The sequence below is a fragment of the Plectropomus leopardus genome, chromosome 14, assembly GCF_008729295.1.
Source record: "Plectropomus leopardus isolate mb chromosome 14, YSFRI_Pleo_2.0, whole genome shotgun sequence".
In the NCBI taxonomy this organism is placed as follows: domain Eukaryota; kingdom Metazoa; phylum Chordata; class Actinopteri; order Perciformes; family Serranidae; genus Plectropomus; species Plectropomus leopardus.
The window spans coordinates 13,798,172-13,815,841 of record NC_056476.1 but is presented as its reverse complement, the minus strand read 5'-3'; the positions used below and the strand labels follow the sequence as shown (position 1 = coordinate 13,815,841).

Here is a 17,670-nt window from a genome sequence, read left to right as displayed (position 1 = left end):
AATAAAAATAATAATAAATATATATTAAATGTAATAATATTGTATTGTCACTTAAATATCGTGAAATATTGTATTGTGAGGCCTGGGGTGATTCCTACCCCTTGTGTGATAAACCTTTGAAATAAAACCTCTGATATTGGGACTGTTACTTTTTTAAATCAGTGTATTTCTTTCAGTGCTAGTAAATCAGCACAATTTAACTGTTTTTAACTAAACTGGGCAAATGTTTCCATTAAAAAATAAAATACAGTATATTTTCCCTGAAACCTCAATAAATGTTTGATCACAAAAAAGTAAAAATCATTTTAAAGAATGGTTCATTTATTTATTTTTTGAAAATATTTGTTGTGGTTTCTATTACTGGAATTAGAGTGTAAATCCTGTGTGTGCATGCGTAATGCATTCATCCTGTATTATTGTGTATATTCAGATATATTTATTAAAAAGCATATCTTTACAATTAAAGTATTGACAGTGGCTGCGTAATTCTAAATTTAAGGGAAAAAAGGTGATGTTACTTTTCATGTTTATATCCTAAATGCATTATTATTATTTCTTAATTCTTTTAACTTTTCCATTTTAATTCAGTTGAAAAACCTTCATTTGATAAATAAGTTTCCTCTAAGCTGACCTCCACAAAGCACCCATTTTTGCATCTTTAATCCCCAGAAGATAAAGAAACCAAAACCTGTGTATGACATGGAAGTAAAGGAGGGGGAGTGAAAAATGATACTGGAAAAGTATTAACATATTAAAGCTGAGTTCCAGAGTCATTACCAAACCTTTCACACCTCTGGGATTCCCAATCTCACTCTTTTATCCGGCGCCATAATGAGATTCATAACGCTCCTGCCTCGGATTGTCTTGCAAAGTGCTCTGCTGGCTGCACACACTCACACACATGCGAGTCAGTTTCTCTCCAGCCAGAGAAGAGTTAATGATCCTACACCTGTCCTATCAGACACCTGTTTCACTCCTCTCAGCCAATCAGAGAAGAGAGGGTTCACTCTGCTTGCTGAAATAAATCTGGGCCCCGTTCAGAGGGAATCACAACACTTGACTCATCTGTGTGTCACTGCTCTTCTCTGCCAGACTGATAGACGCGCTGACTGAGAGAGAGACGCTCACAAAAATCAGCAAAGAGTTGAAACTAAAGGAACATATTCCGGCTGACTTGGACTAGAGACATGACCAAAGAGACTGAGTGAGTATTGTGAAGAAATTTGATCAAATTTTTGCTTAAAATGTGTGTTTTATCAGGATTTTTTTACCCTAAAGCGTGGTTTTTGGTCCACAAGATAACTTTTTGTAATACAGTAAATAGCTCATGGGGTGTTTCTGTCCTGCGGGAAAGAAACCCCCCTTCTTCGTATTTGCAATGAGACCCCCATGTGAAAGATCCCTGTTTTAAGATAGCAGTGTTTTGCAGGGGAAATTGATAGCTTAAACACACACAAACACACACACAGAGTTGAGTTTGTGGTTGCTGCGGGTCTGTTTCGGCTTGTGTTGCCACTCACCTAGGGGCCACAGAGCACAAAAGGAGACCGGGAAATAAGAATCTCCTCTAGAGGTGTTGGACATAGACAGAGGGCAATGACAGCATGTAATGCATTGAATTACATAATGGCGAAACCCTAGACACGAGCCCCCCTCCTCTCTGTCTGTGTAAAAACATCTGCACTCGGCTGGTTTTAGGGGGAAATGGAGAGTAACTAATGGAGGTTGTTGTGGAGGCTGCTGGGTGTGAGAGAGCGGGAGAGAGACAGGTGCATCTCTGAGCAGGTGTTTGGGTTTAGTGCTTGCAATGCTGAAATATTAAGTAAACTAAAGGTATGATCTGATACAAAAGTTCAAATGTGCATGCTCAAAAACAGTATTTCTAATTTTCAAGGTCCAGTGTTAAAATTTTCAGCACTCTGTCATTAATCCTTATGAGAAATCTGCAATTAATCTGCAATACTGCATTTCTCCAAAAGCTGTGTTTCTGATGTGATCACCTTTGGTGTCTGCCTCCTGTCAGCACATTTAATTGGCTGTTTATCTTGAGTAAACTGCAGCTATTTGTTCATTAGCTACTTCAGACAAACTCCAAAGGGGGCTTATCCAGGTTGGCGGGATATCTACAATCCTAATGTCACTGCGAGTCTTTCCAAACAAATCCAATCCCCAGAATCCCCCTTTTTTTTTTTTCACAAGTGATACGGAAAGCCAGAGCTTACCTTTTGAGGGTATCTGCTTACTTAGTAAGAAAATCTCATCATCTCTTTTGAGGTCTATGCAAATAAGAGAGTTTGTACAGGATTCAAGAATGTAGTTTTCTGTCTTGACAAAGTGCCAGAAACCATAAGATGTGTGTAGGTGTGTGTGTGTGTGTGTGTGTGTGTCTCGGGGGGGGTTAGTGGGTGGCCCTTGGCTTTTAAAATCTTTTTGACACCACTGCTTTTGAGGGATGTTACTCAGCTTTGTGGTTTTGCAATCGAAACCCTCCGTGCTCAGGGGCAAGCATGTGCAGTGCCCCGAGGCTCAGGTACTGCTGTTTTACTCAAACTCAGCATGTCAAACACATTGTTTGACCACTTTTGTTTTCCCCTCAGACCACTAAATAATTCTATATTATTTCCCTTTTATTCTGGTTTTCGTATGTTTTGACTTCTCAATCTAATTAATCACTCTCAACTCTTCCATCTTTGCAGGACTCTGGGACTGGTCTTTCAGAGCGAGAACTTTAACTATAACCGTTACAATAACTACGTCATGGACTCCTGGTCCTACCTGGACAGCCCTGTCCCTGAGCAGAACCACACCAAACCCAGACTCCACCCAGGAGACGACCTGACAGCCTTAACCATGCTTTATGAACAGTGCAAGGTAGATATTGTAGAACAAGTAATAAATAAAATAAAATAAAATGTATCCCAGGATGAATTCCAACGTTTTATTTTTTTTCCCCAGAGCCAAAAAGAGCAGAAGATAGCAAACTGCAACCGCGTTGGCAACATCTGCAAAACAGAGAGGTCAGTTCACCAAACAGCTGTTGCTGTAAAATCACTTATGTGTGTTTATATAACTTTCTGTGCATCAGTCTTCATCATGTTATGCACACTGAATGTGCAGATAAAATTAATTTTATGATCTCAAAAAAATGTAGACACAAAAAATGAAATTGCTCCTGTAATAGTTACTTCTCTTTTTAAATGAGCGCTGTTTTCTAGGAGAAACTGCATGAATCATAAGTTAAATGTGTCCTATTGTCACTAAATAAACTGCATTAGAGAGAGTGTCAGAACAGAAAGAAAAGGCAAGGCTGTGGGAGGCAGGTGAGTGGGTAATCCCCAAGTCAAACACAGTCAGAGGGATCATTGTCTTCCTCTCCTGTCCTTCTTCCATCCATCCTCTCTCCATCATCATCTCTGCCCTGCTCAAAGAGTTTCACAACAGGCAGACAGACGGTTGTTTTTCCATCCTCTGTCCTCACTTAGCTCTCCGTTCCTACTCCTTGGTGAGAAATGGCCATTGTTGGGGCGCAGTGTTGTCCCCTCAAACATTTTGAGCAGAGAAACTCAAACACAGAGAAGAAAAACAGATGGATTAAGAGACAAATAGTACCCACCCAAACTGTCTTTCTGCGGGTTGCAGTAGCTGTGTGTGCTGACTGTTGTGCGTTTGCACAGGCTGTCTGCAGCCTTCTGTTAACACACACTACAGTTTGTCACTTTAACCCTTTGAAACCTGAGCAAACTGGTTTGATTTCTCTCAAAAACTCTGGGAGAAGGCAGTGAGCAACTTAACACATTTGACATTTGTCAACTAAAGGTTATTTTCATCTCACCCTTTACTAGTTTCTTTAATTTTTTTGTGGGACATTTCTTGTCAAGTTGGTCACTGCCTTTTCTCCATGTTTTTCAAAGAACCTCACTAATTGGCTCAGGTTTTAAAAGGTTAAGGTTGTTTCTGTGCTTTCTTGGCACCTGAGTGAAGTTTTACAAAGTCATCCTGACTTCACAAAAGTGTCTTCCTGTTGTAATTAATCTCCTACTTCCTCACCCTTTTCCCCCAACAGGACTTCAACCAATGATCTTGCTTCACTGGAGGCTTCTGCCAATGTCATGAAAATCCTCTCAGAGAGTGTTCCCTTAAGCCATCCATCCCAAGAAGTTTTGGGGTCCAAGCAGAACGTCTCCCTGCCCCTCTCTGTTCCCACCACTTCAGACACCTACGCCACTTTGACCAGCGTCGTTGCTGACACTTACGACAAGCAGGAGCTCAACATCATCTTTGACTCTCTGCTGCAGAAGTGGCCAGAGAGCGGGGCTTTCCCTGACCCAAGCGCTGAGGTGAGTTACCCAGTGAACCCTTTGAAAAAGGAAATGACCAGTTGGGCAAGAAATGTCCCCAAAATTGCAAGAATTTAGTAAAAGGTGACAAGAAAATTGGCTAAAAAATAGTTTTAGGAAAAAACCTAGAGGGAAAATGTCCAGAAAACTATATTTTTAATAATAATAACAATTTTAAGTTTCAAATTATGTTACAGAAAAAAATATTTAAAATGAATACATGTTTTCAACACTTCTAAGGTCATTTTTTGTTTGTTTTTCTGGCAGATTTTCAGGTAATTTTCTTGAAACTTTTTACTTTTTTTTTTTGCTAATTTTTGGGCAAAGATGCTTGTCGCCCTCTCCCCATGTTTTTGAAAGTAATCAAGCTGATTTTCTGAGTTTTTAAGGGTTAAGCATCATTGTCATGTGTCCTTCAGGACTCTCCCTCTTTCCTATTATTTACAAATGTCCTTTTGTGGATTTCAGACTCTCCCCTACAATGATCCCTTCCCTGACCAAGCCAGCCCGGTCTACTCAGGCTCCTACACTGGTTCCCCACCAGAGAGATTCAGGAGTGAGTTCCAGTTTTCCCTGGGAGCTCCCCTGGCTTCTCCTTACAAGTCTAGTGAGCTGCCCATGGTCTACCTGAACAAGGGCCAGTTCTACCCTATCACTCTGCAGGGAGTGGACAGCAGCGCCAGCTTCACTGCCACTAAAGTCAAGGTGAGTCATGGTGACACATCATCAGGAAACAACAGCATTTTTTTTAGTTGTTTTTGTTTTTTTCTGCCGTTCAGACGCGTAAAAAAATAAATTGGGGACTATTGTTCTTGGAGGCATCCTTCCCTTCAGGCTTTTTTTTTTTTTCGAAGGCCCATGAATACAGAAATTCTTTGCATGCCACCAAGCCAACCCTTCCCAAAAATCTGTCCCTCCCTTGGAGCCAGCTCCTCTGTGACTAATTCCCTGCTGACACCTTGCACCATTAAAATGACAGTGTCCTGCCCTCTACAATTTATTCCTACAGTGATGTAATGAGGCCAGAGTGCAGCGGAGCTCAGCCCAAGTGGAAAATAGAGGAGTGGATGAAAAGAGGCGGGGTGGGGGAGGGGGTGTGTGCTTTAAAACAGGTGACAAACCTTTTCTTTGTCAAGAGAATCAGAGGATAAACACAAACACACACCTGCTCAAATAAGCAATTAAGTGATGACAATGTGAGAAAAGGGGGATTTGGAGTGATAAATTAAGCGTGATGGAGATTCCTAGAAAGGTGAAAGAATTACACTCAAATCTGATTTTCTGTCACTTTTCTTTCCCCACTTCAGACAGTTGTGATGGCTGTGTTTGAGAATGACAAGAGCCCAGAAATGCAGCTCCGCTTTTGGAATCACTGGCACGCACGTCAGCCAACCGCCAAGCAGAGGGTCATTGACATCGGTATGTTCCTCACACATGAAAATACGCAAAGTCAGGTTGCACCTGTGCACAGACACGTACAGCAAGAGAGTGAAAGATTTCCTCATTTTTTCTTATGTATTACATCAGAGAATATTCTTTTTCAAACAAGAAAAGCTTTTCATTTACGCAGAAAAGAAGAATAATGTTTTTCTCTCTTTTTATAGCCGACTACAAAGAGGTGTTCAGCGGCATCAGCAACATAGAGGAGGTGGCATTCAACGCGCTCTCCTTTGTTTGGAACCCCAGCGAAGAGGCCAAGGTAAACACACACACACACACACACACACACACATTCACATAAGCAATGTTTTATATAACCCGGCTCTGTGAGGCCAGTTCTCCGAAGGGGGAAGGAACAGAACAGGTGGAAGGTTTACAAGAAAAGAGAGGAAAGGTAGAATAGGGAGGTGTAGAGGAGAAGGAGTGGCTGAGGAGGGAGCGGAGGAATCCCAGAAATGTGTTTAGCCCTGAGGCTCCTGTCACCATAGCGGGCGAGGGCCACGGTGGCTTATTCGAGCTTCTCTGTGGCCCAAAGGCGCTGGGGCGGGGCCACCAAACCTGCTGCAGGTGGAGAGAAGAGGGAAGAAGAAAAATTAAAGGCAAAAATTGTGAAGAAAGAGAGAGACATAAGACTGTGCTTTAACCCTTTGAAACCTGAGCAAATTCAATTGATTTCTTTCAAAAACATTGGAAGAAGGCAATGAGAAACAAAAGAAGAAAGGACCCAAAAGTGAACAAGAAATCAGTGAAAAGTACCAGAAAATTGCCTGACATTGGGTAAAAAATAAATTAATTAAAAAGCACATAATTGACCTGAAAAGGGTCAATTATGTCCCGAGGCACTCCCCCCTATCTTTTTATAACTAATTTTCTAAATCTACTAATTTCTTCTTTTTTTTGATAATGAAATTTTATTATTTTTTGGCCATGATTATAACATAATTTTGAAAAAGACCTATTGAGAAGACATGCACTACATTTATGACAATTAAAACCAAGCAAACACCAAACAAAAACAAATCTACTAATTTCCTGTAATTTATGAAATATTTATTACCAAGTTGCTCATTGCTTTCTTCCACAAGTTTTTAAAAGAAATTGAACCAATTTGCCTTGAGTTCAAAGGCTTAAACACTTGTGAATGGCATGAGAAAGCAGCATGGAAAGTGGGTCTCTTTTTTAAAATGGAGGAGACAGAGAGAGCAGCTTGTGGCTCCAGATTCTACCTTTGTTTTCGTTGGCACACATCTCTAAAACCTGTCATTACAATAAAGGAATGACATGGAGAAAGATTGTCAACATGTCCTTAAAATGCCCACAGGTGTACATTGGCATCAACTCTCTGAGCACAGACTTCTCCGCTCAGAAGGGAGTGAAAGGCCTGCCACTGAATCTGCAGATCGACACTTACGACTTCAGCTCGGGAAACAACCAGCTCCTTCACAGAGCTGCTTGCCAGGTCAAGATTTTCTGCGATAAGGTACATAATTCGCCTTTTCTTGCACACAAAACACTGGCATTTGTGGTGTCATTGTTGTAAACATGTCATTGTGTGTCCTCAGGGTGCAGAGAGGAAGATGCGAGATGAGGAGAGGAAGAGAAGCAAAAGGAGGGGCAAGGCCGATGCTAACAGTGAGTGGCACGTCTTAAAAGATAATTTCCGATATACAAATATGAAGAGTGTATCCTAACTTCTTGCTTTTGTTTCCAGCCAACAAGCCTTTAGTGAGCAGCTCCATGGCTAGCGACTGCACCTTCTTCCAAACCCTGGATGACCACGTCACACAGCCAGTTCTCTTCATCCCAGAAACACACCTCTCCAACTTACAGCGCATGGTAGGTCCCCCTTTAACTAAATCCTCACCTCCTCCCGTGTTGACTGAATCATGTTTCGGACCCTGCATCCCTGCAGGCAGTAACACAGGCACGAGAGAGGCAGGGAAAAACTGTGGGAAAGTATGTAGTGGGAAAAGAGGGCTGGGAAAAGGGGGAGGGGATGGTGCCAGCGAAAGTGAGGCAGACATGATATCAGATGAGCTAATTAGAGTCGAAACCAGGCACAGGTACAAGCCGCTACAGCTGCTGACACTGAGATTAAGCTATGGGGGCTCACACACGAAAACACACACACACCTGGTGCAACAGACACCTGACGTACAGTATGCACCACCCTCATGTGCTCTGTTTCTTTCAATACACACACTTGTAAAAACAGTGAGAGGAGAGTGCTGTTCAGACAGGCCAGTTTTCCCACACCATGGTATCTATAGGGATGAGTATGAAAGTGTGTGTGTGTCCATGTGTGTAGAGGAAAAGTTGATTTTGAAGACGTCTTTGCATTTAGGTATCATTTATTTGCAAATTAGAAATAAACCAGTAATTATAAAATCATTGTCTGTGATGACTAGCTTAGGCAGTAACAGTCTCTGATTGGCCAGTATGATAAAGTGTAGGACGGTCCTATCTGCGTCTCTCCATCGCTTAAAATGCAGTTATGGGAAATGCAGTCCTAAAACATTGATAACATTCCCTTTTTGATGGTATTATGCACAGACAATGGTGGGAAAGGTGACATTAAGCAATGCTTTTATCAGCGTGTCTAATCAGATCTCTGGTCTCTTCTCTGTTTCTCTTTGTCTCTCTAGGCCGCTCCCATGGACGAGATGGAAAGGTAAGTTTGTAAACTCAAGGCAACATTAGCAGTTATTTCAAAATTAACACATAGTGACTGTTTTTTTTCTAATGTGTATGTTTGCTCCGCTTTCTTAGGAGTTCTATGAAGAGATTGTATCCAGACAGAGACCCGAACAGCTCTCCATCCAGCAAGCAAGCCCGCAGAGAAGACCCACAAAGAGGTAAAGGTCGATATTTAAGAACAACTGAAAACTTCAAAAAAAACCTTTTCAAACAGTTGTGTAGGAGAGGGGTGAGCAGAACTTAGAGAAAAACTCCTACACGTTGTCTAACTTGCAAAAATTATAATTTTAATAAGATATTTCAACCTTCATCAGGCAAAATAGTTGAACATTAAGAAAAAGATGCAATTAATAACAACGAGCTGTCCTCGTCTTTTAGGCAAAATGCTTAATTTGTTGTCTTGTTCTCCAATAGTTCTGCTGTACGTGAGGACACCCGCCGAAGAGGTGTTCGATGCGCTCATGCTCAACACGCCAACATTGTCAGGCCTACGGGAAGCTGTAAGTAACAAACTTCAAACACATTTCTGAATTATCTGACCTGATTTATGAGATGGGGATTAACAGTCGTCTCAGCAAACACACATCGCTCTCACATAGCACAAACTTGAACGTACATTATCTCTCAAGTGTATCGGTCTTCTTTCAGCAGCAGATCACGCTAACTGCCGTCTCTTGTTCCTTACCGTCCTCAGGTTTCAGAAAAGTACGGCATGCAAAAAGACACCATTGGGAAAATCTACAAAAAATGCAAAAGAGGGTGAGTATCTTGTTGTTTCTTTGATGTTATGTCTAAAATGGATTGAAGTCGTCAGTGATTTTAATCTCGTCGTCCTTTGAGGCAGCTCATGTCGACAGACTGGGTAGGTAAGTTTTTTGGCTCGGCCTTCTGGAATGTGTTAATTGCAGCTCGTCCAAAAGAAAGACAGGTGACTGAAGAGGGATGAAAAGATTTCAAAAGTCCTCCAGATGAGTCATGGGTGATTGTATTTATGTTTTCATAGCCTAATCGGAACATCAGGAAGTTTTTCGGTGTTGAAAGAGAGTTCGTGTTTGGTAAAGTTGAAGTCTTCCAGTTATGATGCGATCTTTTTCGTTGTGTCACTGTCACATGTACATTTCTATCAGCTTAACACTGAGATAGGTTAGCTGGCACTCCAGTGGTAATGAAAAGGTCACCTCCTCTCTTGATTCACACAGATCTTCCTGCAAAGTCATTATGATCATAGCTACCACAGGACTCATTAGCAGAAATTCTGCTGTCAAACTGATTAAAGTCCAGGTCACCTGCTGTCAAATAACACAGGAGATCAGAGGCCATTTCTTGAGATGTAAATAAGACGTCCTGACAGAGACTGAAACACCTTTGGGTGCTTTTCTTGCTGCGTGCTGCTGGCAGCTATCACTTCAGGGGGAGCAGCTAAGCTAACAGGTTGGGTGACATTCTCCCCGCAGTTCCCTCCCTCCTCTTTTTAGCTCTTGTCTTCAATCAGCCCTGTCCCTGCAGGCAGAATGCATGAGCTTCTGGTTAGTTGAGTCATTGAAGCCTTAAAGCCTCAAAGGAGGAGGACGATGACCTGATTTACTACCTGCACCGATGCAGGGAGATTTACCGCCACTGTGTTTGTCTTCCTCCAAACAAATAATATGCTGCGAACAAGAACGCGTGCGACCTGTTGATTATCTCACACTTGAGCGAAAAAGTAGGGCACGATGCATCTTAGAGCCAATTTGCATGTCCTAGTTTTGTAGATGTTTTTTATTTATACACAGGAAGGCAATCGAGGCACTCCAAAAATATATCAGCGAGAAATATTAAAAAGCATTTATTGTAGCAGCTAAATCATTAAAAGCGCCAACATGCTTCAACCACTGTATCATGCCCATTTTCAGGTTCATACTTGTATTTTTGGCTCCTACTAGAACATGTTTACATGTTTTAATATTAAAAAAGACATTTTTATATTTTTCTCATACTGTCCGCCTGAATATACCTCGATTCACCCTGAAACCCTCCGTTTTAGTACCTGTTTCTTTAACGCCCCCTTCTGAATGAATTGTCTGTGTTTCAGGGTTTTCTACATCTTCGTTCTCAGTCATTGCAGCTGCAGATTTGACTATAACGGCACTGTAGTGTTGCTTTATATAAAAAAGACATCTGACTTTTTACAATATAGGACCTTTAAAACTCTGACGAAGACCTACAGTGGTCAAAAAATGTTAGTGATTTAGCCACTACAATAAAGGTTTCTTTAGCTAATATTCCTCGTTGATATATTTTGGAAGTTCCTGGATTACCATCCTGTGTATCCTATTGCTTCCTGTTTACCATGAGCACCTGACATATGTTTTAATCTGTGTTTAATTATACAGAGCAACCAGTTTTTGCATGTTTTTTTTTCTTATTTCTTTCATTTGGCCCATTTTCTGTGCTTTTCCTCATGACTGCTTAAGTAACCTTTTGTTTCCTTTTCTTCAGGATTTTCGTCAACATGGACGACAACATCATCGAACACTACACCAACCAGTCGGCGTTCCTCATCGAGATGTCCGAGGTTGTCGGCGGTCAATTCCAGATCACCCTCACTGAAGTATGAGAGCCGGCATCGGATCAGCCAACATGTTCTTTTGAAGGATCTAACAAATCCCAGCTGCCAGTTTGAACCATCTCTAATAGCACTGCCCAGTCAAAGACAATGTAAGCTGTGGACCAATGAGAGAACTGGGCTGAAGAGACCATTTTCAGTAGAAAACGTCAAACCGTTTCTCAATGTTGTGAATACCACTCACCCCATGATTTTGAATTTAATATTGTAACGTAAAAGCAATTATCATGAAAAGCTTTGTACATATATTATGTAAATAGAATTTAATATGACAGTGTTTTATGAATTAGCCATGTGCATATTGCAATCCATTTTCCACAAACTGCTACGTATTTCAATTTTTAAATCAGAGCTCTGTACATGTGTACAGTCAGTGTGTTTTCAGCATTTTCAGAGGTTGCTAGTCTCGCTGCTTTTTAATGTATCCATCATTTCTTCTACAAAAGCCAATGGTGCGTTTCCTCACCCACAACCCTACTAATGATGTGTTCTTCACTGCCGCAAGTATCTTCCTGTAGGTTCCTGTTAGTTTCACGACTAAAATGGCCCCGACACTGGGTTTAATTCAGAACCTAAAGTCAGACATTTCCACCTGTAAAACCACACAAGAGTTAGTATTGGCCATCATTTAGTCCAAAGTTGTGGACATTTCCCACCTGTATGGTGTAACCACAGTTTTCCTGGAAACACTTCAAACCCCATCCCAAACCCTGACGCGTGCCAGAGGACTTTCATAGTGTGCATGTGTATGTGTGTGTGTAAAAAGTTGCAGGATTTTGTTTTTCCCCTTACGCATCATTTCAAAACAAGCATGTATCCTTGTAATATTTCATTATTATACCACGGCAAATCTAGTTGTTTTCGTCACATCTTGCCTCTTTTGTACAAAAATAAAGAAAATGCATAATAAGTGTTGTGGCTGCAGTTATTACGCACACAGATCTGATTGAAAAGCTTCACAGCAAGGATCAATAGGACAAACATAAGATAAGGATGAGGGATGCTTCCTGTGTGTGTGCGCACAATCTTCTCTTTCACACCTTTTGATGTAAAGTGCATTATTGGAAATGTAGAAACAGCTGACCATTTCATCGCCTTCTGTACAGATCAAACAAAATCACGAATCCCATCTGCTTGATGAAAATTGGTCTTATTTTCTTTTAACTGTTGTATTTTTTTTGTTGTATTTCTGTATATAGGGGTCAGTGTGATCATACGTAATAAAAACCAAATCATGCTTTGGTTTTCCAGCAGCTGACAGTGCTCCAAAATAGGCATCATACACATGTTGGCATATTCAGAAAAGCTTTCCCTATTTGGTGACACTGACAGGGGAAAGCTGGGAGGCACTCCTGTCCTAGATATAACACAGACATCCTTCAGCAAGTCAAAGACACACACACACACACACACACACACACACACACACACACAGAGAAAGTGAGACAGAGAGGAAGGCTATTGCGGAGGCAGCAAGGCAAACAGACAAAAAAGGACAAACACAAGGACAAACAGGGACAATTAGGAGGCAGAGACGGCTACTGAAGCAAAAGAGAGCAGGAATAATGAAGAGGTGGTTGCACCATCTGCTGCCCATGAGAGAAACATGTTAGCCATTCAGACGAGAGCAGGGAGGCAGCCAGCGATCTGCAGTAAGATACCAACAACCCCTCCTGAATGGTAAGTGACTGTGACTCCATGGACTGCGTCTGTCAGTGTGTGTGTGCGTGTGTGTGTGTGCGTGGTTGCTCAAAATGTGCCTACATGAGAGAAGAAAGAGTTATGGCTATTAATAACCCTACAGTATGTTCATCATTTCCAATTCAAGCCTGCTCAGTATTGTGCTTCTGTCTGCAGATGTTTCCATAACACCCCTGCTGATATCTCTGCATCACAACAAACCAAAGCATGTGGTGGAGTCACTGCATTCATACCATCATTTCAAAAACAATCTTAGTGATAACAGGTACAATAGTAACAGAGTCAGTCGCTGTTGATGTCCTGACAGCTGGGTCAAGTCCCCGATCCGCATGTGTGTCATCTCCTCTGTTTCCTGTCACAAAGTCAAAACAGGAATTAATACCATGCTTGTAATTACAATGTTTGCATATCATTTGAGAAGCTTGATAACAGGTTTGTGTTGATGAAAATTATATTCCACTCACTTTGATATATGCAGTGTAGTGCAGTAAAAATTTAATGTCTATTCTTGGACTGATGCCTGCCTAATGGTCTTTGATCGTTTCTAAATTAAATTACCTTCAAAGGTGATTGATCAGTCCAAATGTCATCCATCCTCCGGTGACATTTCCTGAGGTGAAATGTCTTACCATAAATTAGATTAAATTTACAGATATGATTCATGTAGGGCTGAGCATCCTCTCCATAGTGCAGCAACACAAATACAGTTTGTGAGTATTTATTGAATATCTCGCTAAAATGTTATAATTCAGTTTAAATGGATTGAATTTACGTTTTACTGGAAAAGGGACAGTATTTCAATCATTTAAAAAGAAAAACAGGCATCATAGAATAATAAAAAGAATAAATACATATTACATATGTATATGTACATATACAGTTAGTAGCTAGTAGTCAAACCTATACAAATTAAAGGTATACAATAGAGTTAAATAATGTGTGCAAATATAATCTAATATATAAAAACTGTGCAAAAAGACAGTAAATCAGGTACAGGTTTTGTGTCAATACTATATGTCTGAAGTCCAGTGTGTTTTTATTTTTGTTTTAGATTAATTACTATTTTGTTGTGTTTTATTGTTACAAAGAAGTGACTTTAGTTGCCATTTTATGTATTTATTTATTTATTTATTTATTAAATACAGAAAACACATGGTCCTTTGGTGTAAAATATTCCAGTCATTACGACTCAGCAGTTTTTAATCCTGGCATCTGAATAATCACGGAAATAACACTCACGGTGATATTTTAAGAGTATCACATTGCTTGTTTGAAAACGTTACAACTCCACTGCTCTTTTGGTTGTTACTGCAAGACCTTACCTCTGTGAGTTTGCAGTCTGCTGCAAGGTGGTATGTTTTGATGAAAGTTATGCTGCATTTGATTTAGCTAAGAATTTCTAGGTCAGAGCTGAAACGGACTTCACTCGAGTATGTTCAGGTACAACAGGCCAGAAAACCAAGATGTTATTAATACCAGTTGATAATAACACTCTGTACGTAGCAACCTGATAGATGTTGGAAAGTAGTAGCTGTACGACTGCTTTAATGAGACAGAAATAAGACAAAAGTGCAAAAAATAATATATTATTATAGCTTTAACTACTGTTGATGCACAGAGCAGCCATATTGGATTGTAAGATCAGGGTTGGTGAATTTCCTCCAATTTTCTCAGCTGGAAATCCAAATTTGAGGATGTTCTAGTTGAAATTTCTGACTTCCCAGTATAGACTGAACACAGCGTTTACCCGCTACAATGATTGCAATGTATAGCTGCAGACACATTCTGATCGTAGTGTACACGGCATGTCCCCACAAACGACCCACCACAGGTTGTACAAGATAAACCCACTGACACAATGTTTTCTGAACCCTGCCACAATGTTACACTGTAGTGAACAAATATGAGACCAAATGCAGCATTTCATTTTATAATTCAGAAAACATGAAGAAGTAATTCAATTTACTTGTACTGAGATGTAGCCTTCCCTTTACCTTTACTCTAACCTTAACAGTCTTTCTTTTATTAAAATCTATGATTTTAATGTGATAATTCATAGCTAGCTAATCACTAAGAGCAATTTCATCAGGACTTCTCTTTCCGGGCCAAGAGTGGAAGGGGGCTGATCATGGACCGACGTGTCGGTATGGTCGGCGAGGGATGTAGCTAGAGGGAGGTTTACGTAGCTGCTTCAGCTGTAGTTTGACCAACTACCAATAGCTGCTGCTCTGACTATCCCGCTGTGTTGATTTTAATGTGAATGTCTGTTCTACTCTCATTCTATTTCTATGGTCTCAGATTTCATCATCCCATTGGGGTTTTGGATATAAAGAAAGTTGAGTAAAAAGTCATTGAAAAGTGTGCTAACCGTAACATTTGTAATGCCTGCCGAGGAACATTAGACATGATTGCTTTTTCAAATTAAGGACGCCATTGACTGTTGCTGCTTGTGTGTGTGTGTGTGTGTGTGAGTATGTGTGTTTGTGTGTCTGCATGAGTCACACACATCTTCAAGTTGTTTTGTCTTTGTCCCAGAGGGCATTGTTTCCTTCTCTCCTCCTCTGGACTGAAGATGGACTCACTCTGCATTCAGACACTTGCTCGACATAATTACTAACCCAACTGAATTCTTCCAAGGTCATAGCTGGCCATCAACTGTCAGGCTTTGAGAAAACAACAACACACCCTCCTGCATGCATGCACGCACACGCACAAACGCATGCACACACACACACACACACACACACACACTGAACACAATTCAAGTACGCCAACATTTGTATACTCAAGGCAATCAGCCCTTGTATGTAGATGACTCAAATAAAGCCACACACACATACTGTCACGTTGAGACTGGCCAGGTTATGGTATCCTAGCAACAGAGACAGGCATCGACTGTTCAGCCTTTCCTGTCCAGCGCTGGAGCAGCAAAGCCAGACCTCCTTCTGCTTTCTCCGGCTGCTGGAGCGGCTTGTCGTCTCTGCTTCGCTTCACACCTCTGTTGTTTCCAATATCTCCGTCTCTCTGCTCCGCTTCTTGGACCTTAAGTGCGCTGCTGACTGAATCTTCCTCTTTCCCGCAGATGGTCAAAATGAAGAGCCTGCAGCTAAAGGGGAGGAGAGTTTCGATGAAGAGGTAATGCATGAAGTTCTATTTATCAGGAGGTTGAACTTTCATTGTTCTGATTACTCTCTGTGCCTTTGCTGTTTTAACCTATTCATAAAGGAAAGTTTTAAGTTCTTTGTGTATTTTTACAGACACAGATCGGCAGTGTCAGAGGACACATTTGAACACTGAGGAACAACAGAAGCAGCATCCTCTCTTCTTTGGAAAATACTCTCAGTGGAAGGTACTTTGAAGACAGGCATGTTTTATTTTGACTAATTACTTATATGTCTTGAGATTTTTTGTAAAGAATCAAGGTGGCGCCACATACAATGCACACGCCAGCCTCCATGGTGATGGGAATTGTGTTCGCCCCTTTGGGATTGGTCCTCGTCTTCACTGCCGCCATCACCCCTCAGTGGAGAGAAGGACAAGCACGTCTGGGCATGGCAGTGCCGGGGTCACTCCTTCGATCAGGAGTGAAAGGTCAGGGGATGGGCGTCAGGTCGGTGGAGTCGCTGCTCTTACTGCGCTCTGATGGACTCTGGGAGAGCTGCCTTCAAGTGGAGCACTCGGAGCTGAAGCAGTGCTGGCCCGTGGGAGGTCCGTATCAGAGAGACCCGAGGGTTCGACTAGCACAAGGTTTGATCCTGACCTCATTGTTCCTGTGCGGCACTGGCATTGTTCTGGCATGCATCGGGGTGCGGTGTTGGACGGATATACCTCTGAGAGGTGTAGCAGCTACAGGCGGACTGCTGGTGGTGATTGGCGGGCTGCTGAGCCTGACTGCACTCGCGGTGTACACTCACAACCTTGCAAGACTCGGGATGGCCGATCCAAGTCAGGTGATCAGTAACCCCAAGTTCCCCCGGCTCAGCCTGCGTCCGGCTGGCTCGCTCTACTTCGGGTGGCTGGGTTCATGTTTACAGGTTCTGGGGGGCGGCGCACTGCTGTTCAGCTTCAAACGACCAAGATATCCCACCTGCCCGTCCTGCCCAGATCTGCCCGTCTGCCCTGCGTGTCGTTCGTGTCCAGAGATGTCCAACAAGCCAGACACAAATGTGTATGAAGTCAGCTGTTAGAATGTGAACCTCAAACTTTGAATATATAAAGGGATGGTTCATCACAAAATCAAACATACCTATTTTTTCTCTTAGTGCTATTTATCAGTCTAGATTGTTTTGGTATGAATGCCAAGTGTTGAAGATATCGGCCATAGAGATGTCCGCCTTTTCTCCAAAATAATGGAACTAGATAACACGCTTGTGGTGCTCATAGTGCTGAAAAATAAAAACAGCAATGTCTGCCTACAGATTTCATGATCTTGTTACTCAAGGTAGTCCACAGACCTTGTTCAGTGCAGTTTCATGTAGGAGCTATTTTCTTTCTATCTAACTACACCCTCCAATCGTATCACCTCTAGAGTTGGGTTCACATTTGAACCAATACTGGTTATATTGAAAATGTAATTTTAAACAAGATGCCATCAAGGGATTCTGCTCTTCTGCTCTTTTTTAATCACAAGTGTCTGTCTGTTTACTGTTTGTTTGTTTGTGTGTGTGTGTGTGTTGATCTACGTGTGTGATCTTGTTGCTCTTGCTCTCTGTTTAAACACAACTGACAAATATGAGGAATATGGCAATGACAGCAATGATACTAGGCTATTTCTAAAATATATTAGATCAGACACTGAAACTGTGATAGTTTTGGCTGACGGGGAAGCAGATGGGGCTCTGTGGACAGGTTATATGTTTCAGAGCATATTGTTCTACATCCTCTCTGAGC

The 17,670-nt window shown here is 41.5% G+C and overlaps 2 protein-coding genes across 2 annotated transcripts; both read left to right on the top strand.

The window, feature by feature from the left end:
- The first annotated feature begins 1,056 nt into the window (after positions 1 to 1,056).
- Positions 1,057 to 11,989, top strand: grhl3 (grainyhead-like transcription factor 3). Its single transcript, XM_042501256.1, has 15 exons — positions 1,057 to 1,204; positions 2,697 to 2,871; positions 2,956 to 3,017; positions 4,064 to 4,337; positions 4,806 to 5,042; positions 5,645 to 5,756; positions 5,942 to 6,036; positions 7,099 to 7,257; positions 7,340 to 7,409; positions 7,489 to 7,613; positions 8,423 to 8,448; positions 8,547 to 8,632; positions 8,889 to 8,974; positions 9,169 to 9,233; positions 10,953 to 11,989. Exons 1-15 carry the CDS (start codon positions 1,188 to 1,190, stop codon positions 11,068 to 11,070), a joined length of 1,707 nt encoding a protein of 568 aa, XP_042357190.1. The 5' UTR covers positions 1,057 to 1,187; the 3' UTR covers positions 11,071 to 11,989.
- Positions 11,990 to 12,657: 668 nt separating this feature from the next.
- Positions 12,658 to 17,016, top strand: cldn23l (claudin 23-like). The gene is made up of 3 exons (XM_042500135.1): positions 12,658 to 12,759; positions 15,863 to 15,915; positions 16,038 to 17,016. Exon 3 carries the CDS (start codon positions 16,218 to 16,220, stop codon positions 16,965 to 16,967), a length of 750 nt encoding a protein of 249 aa, XP_042356069.1. The 5' UTR covers positions 12,658 to 12,759; positions 15,863 to 15,915; positions 16,038 to 16,217; the 3' UTR covers positions 16,968 to 17,016.
- The last annotated feature ends 654 nt before the right edge of the window (positions 17,017 to 17,670 follow it).

Bases quoted from the DNA above. Each gene is read 5' to 3' on its own strand.
- grhl3 (XM_042501256.1), top strand. The intron at 4,338-4,805 runs GTGAGTTACCCA...TGTGGATTTCAG, and splicing joins TCCCTGACCCAAGCGCTGAG to ACTCTCCCCTACAATGATCC. The intron at 9,234-10,952 runs GTGAGTATCTTG...CCTTTTCTTCAG, and splicing joins TACAAAAAATGCAAAAGAGG to GATTTTCGTCAACATGGACG.
- cldn23l (XM_042500135.1), top strand. From the start codon at position 16,218: ATGCACACGCCAGCCTCCATGGTGATGGGAATTGTGTTCGCCCCTTTG.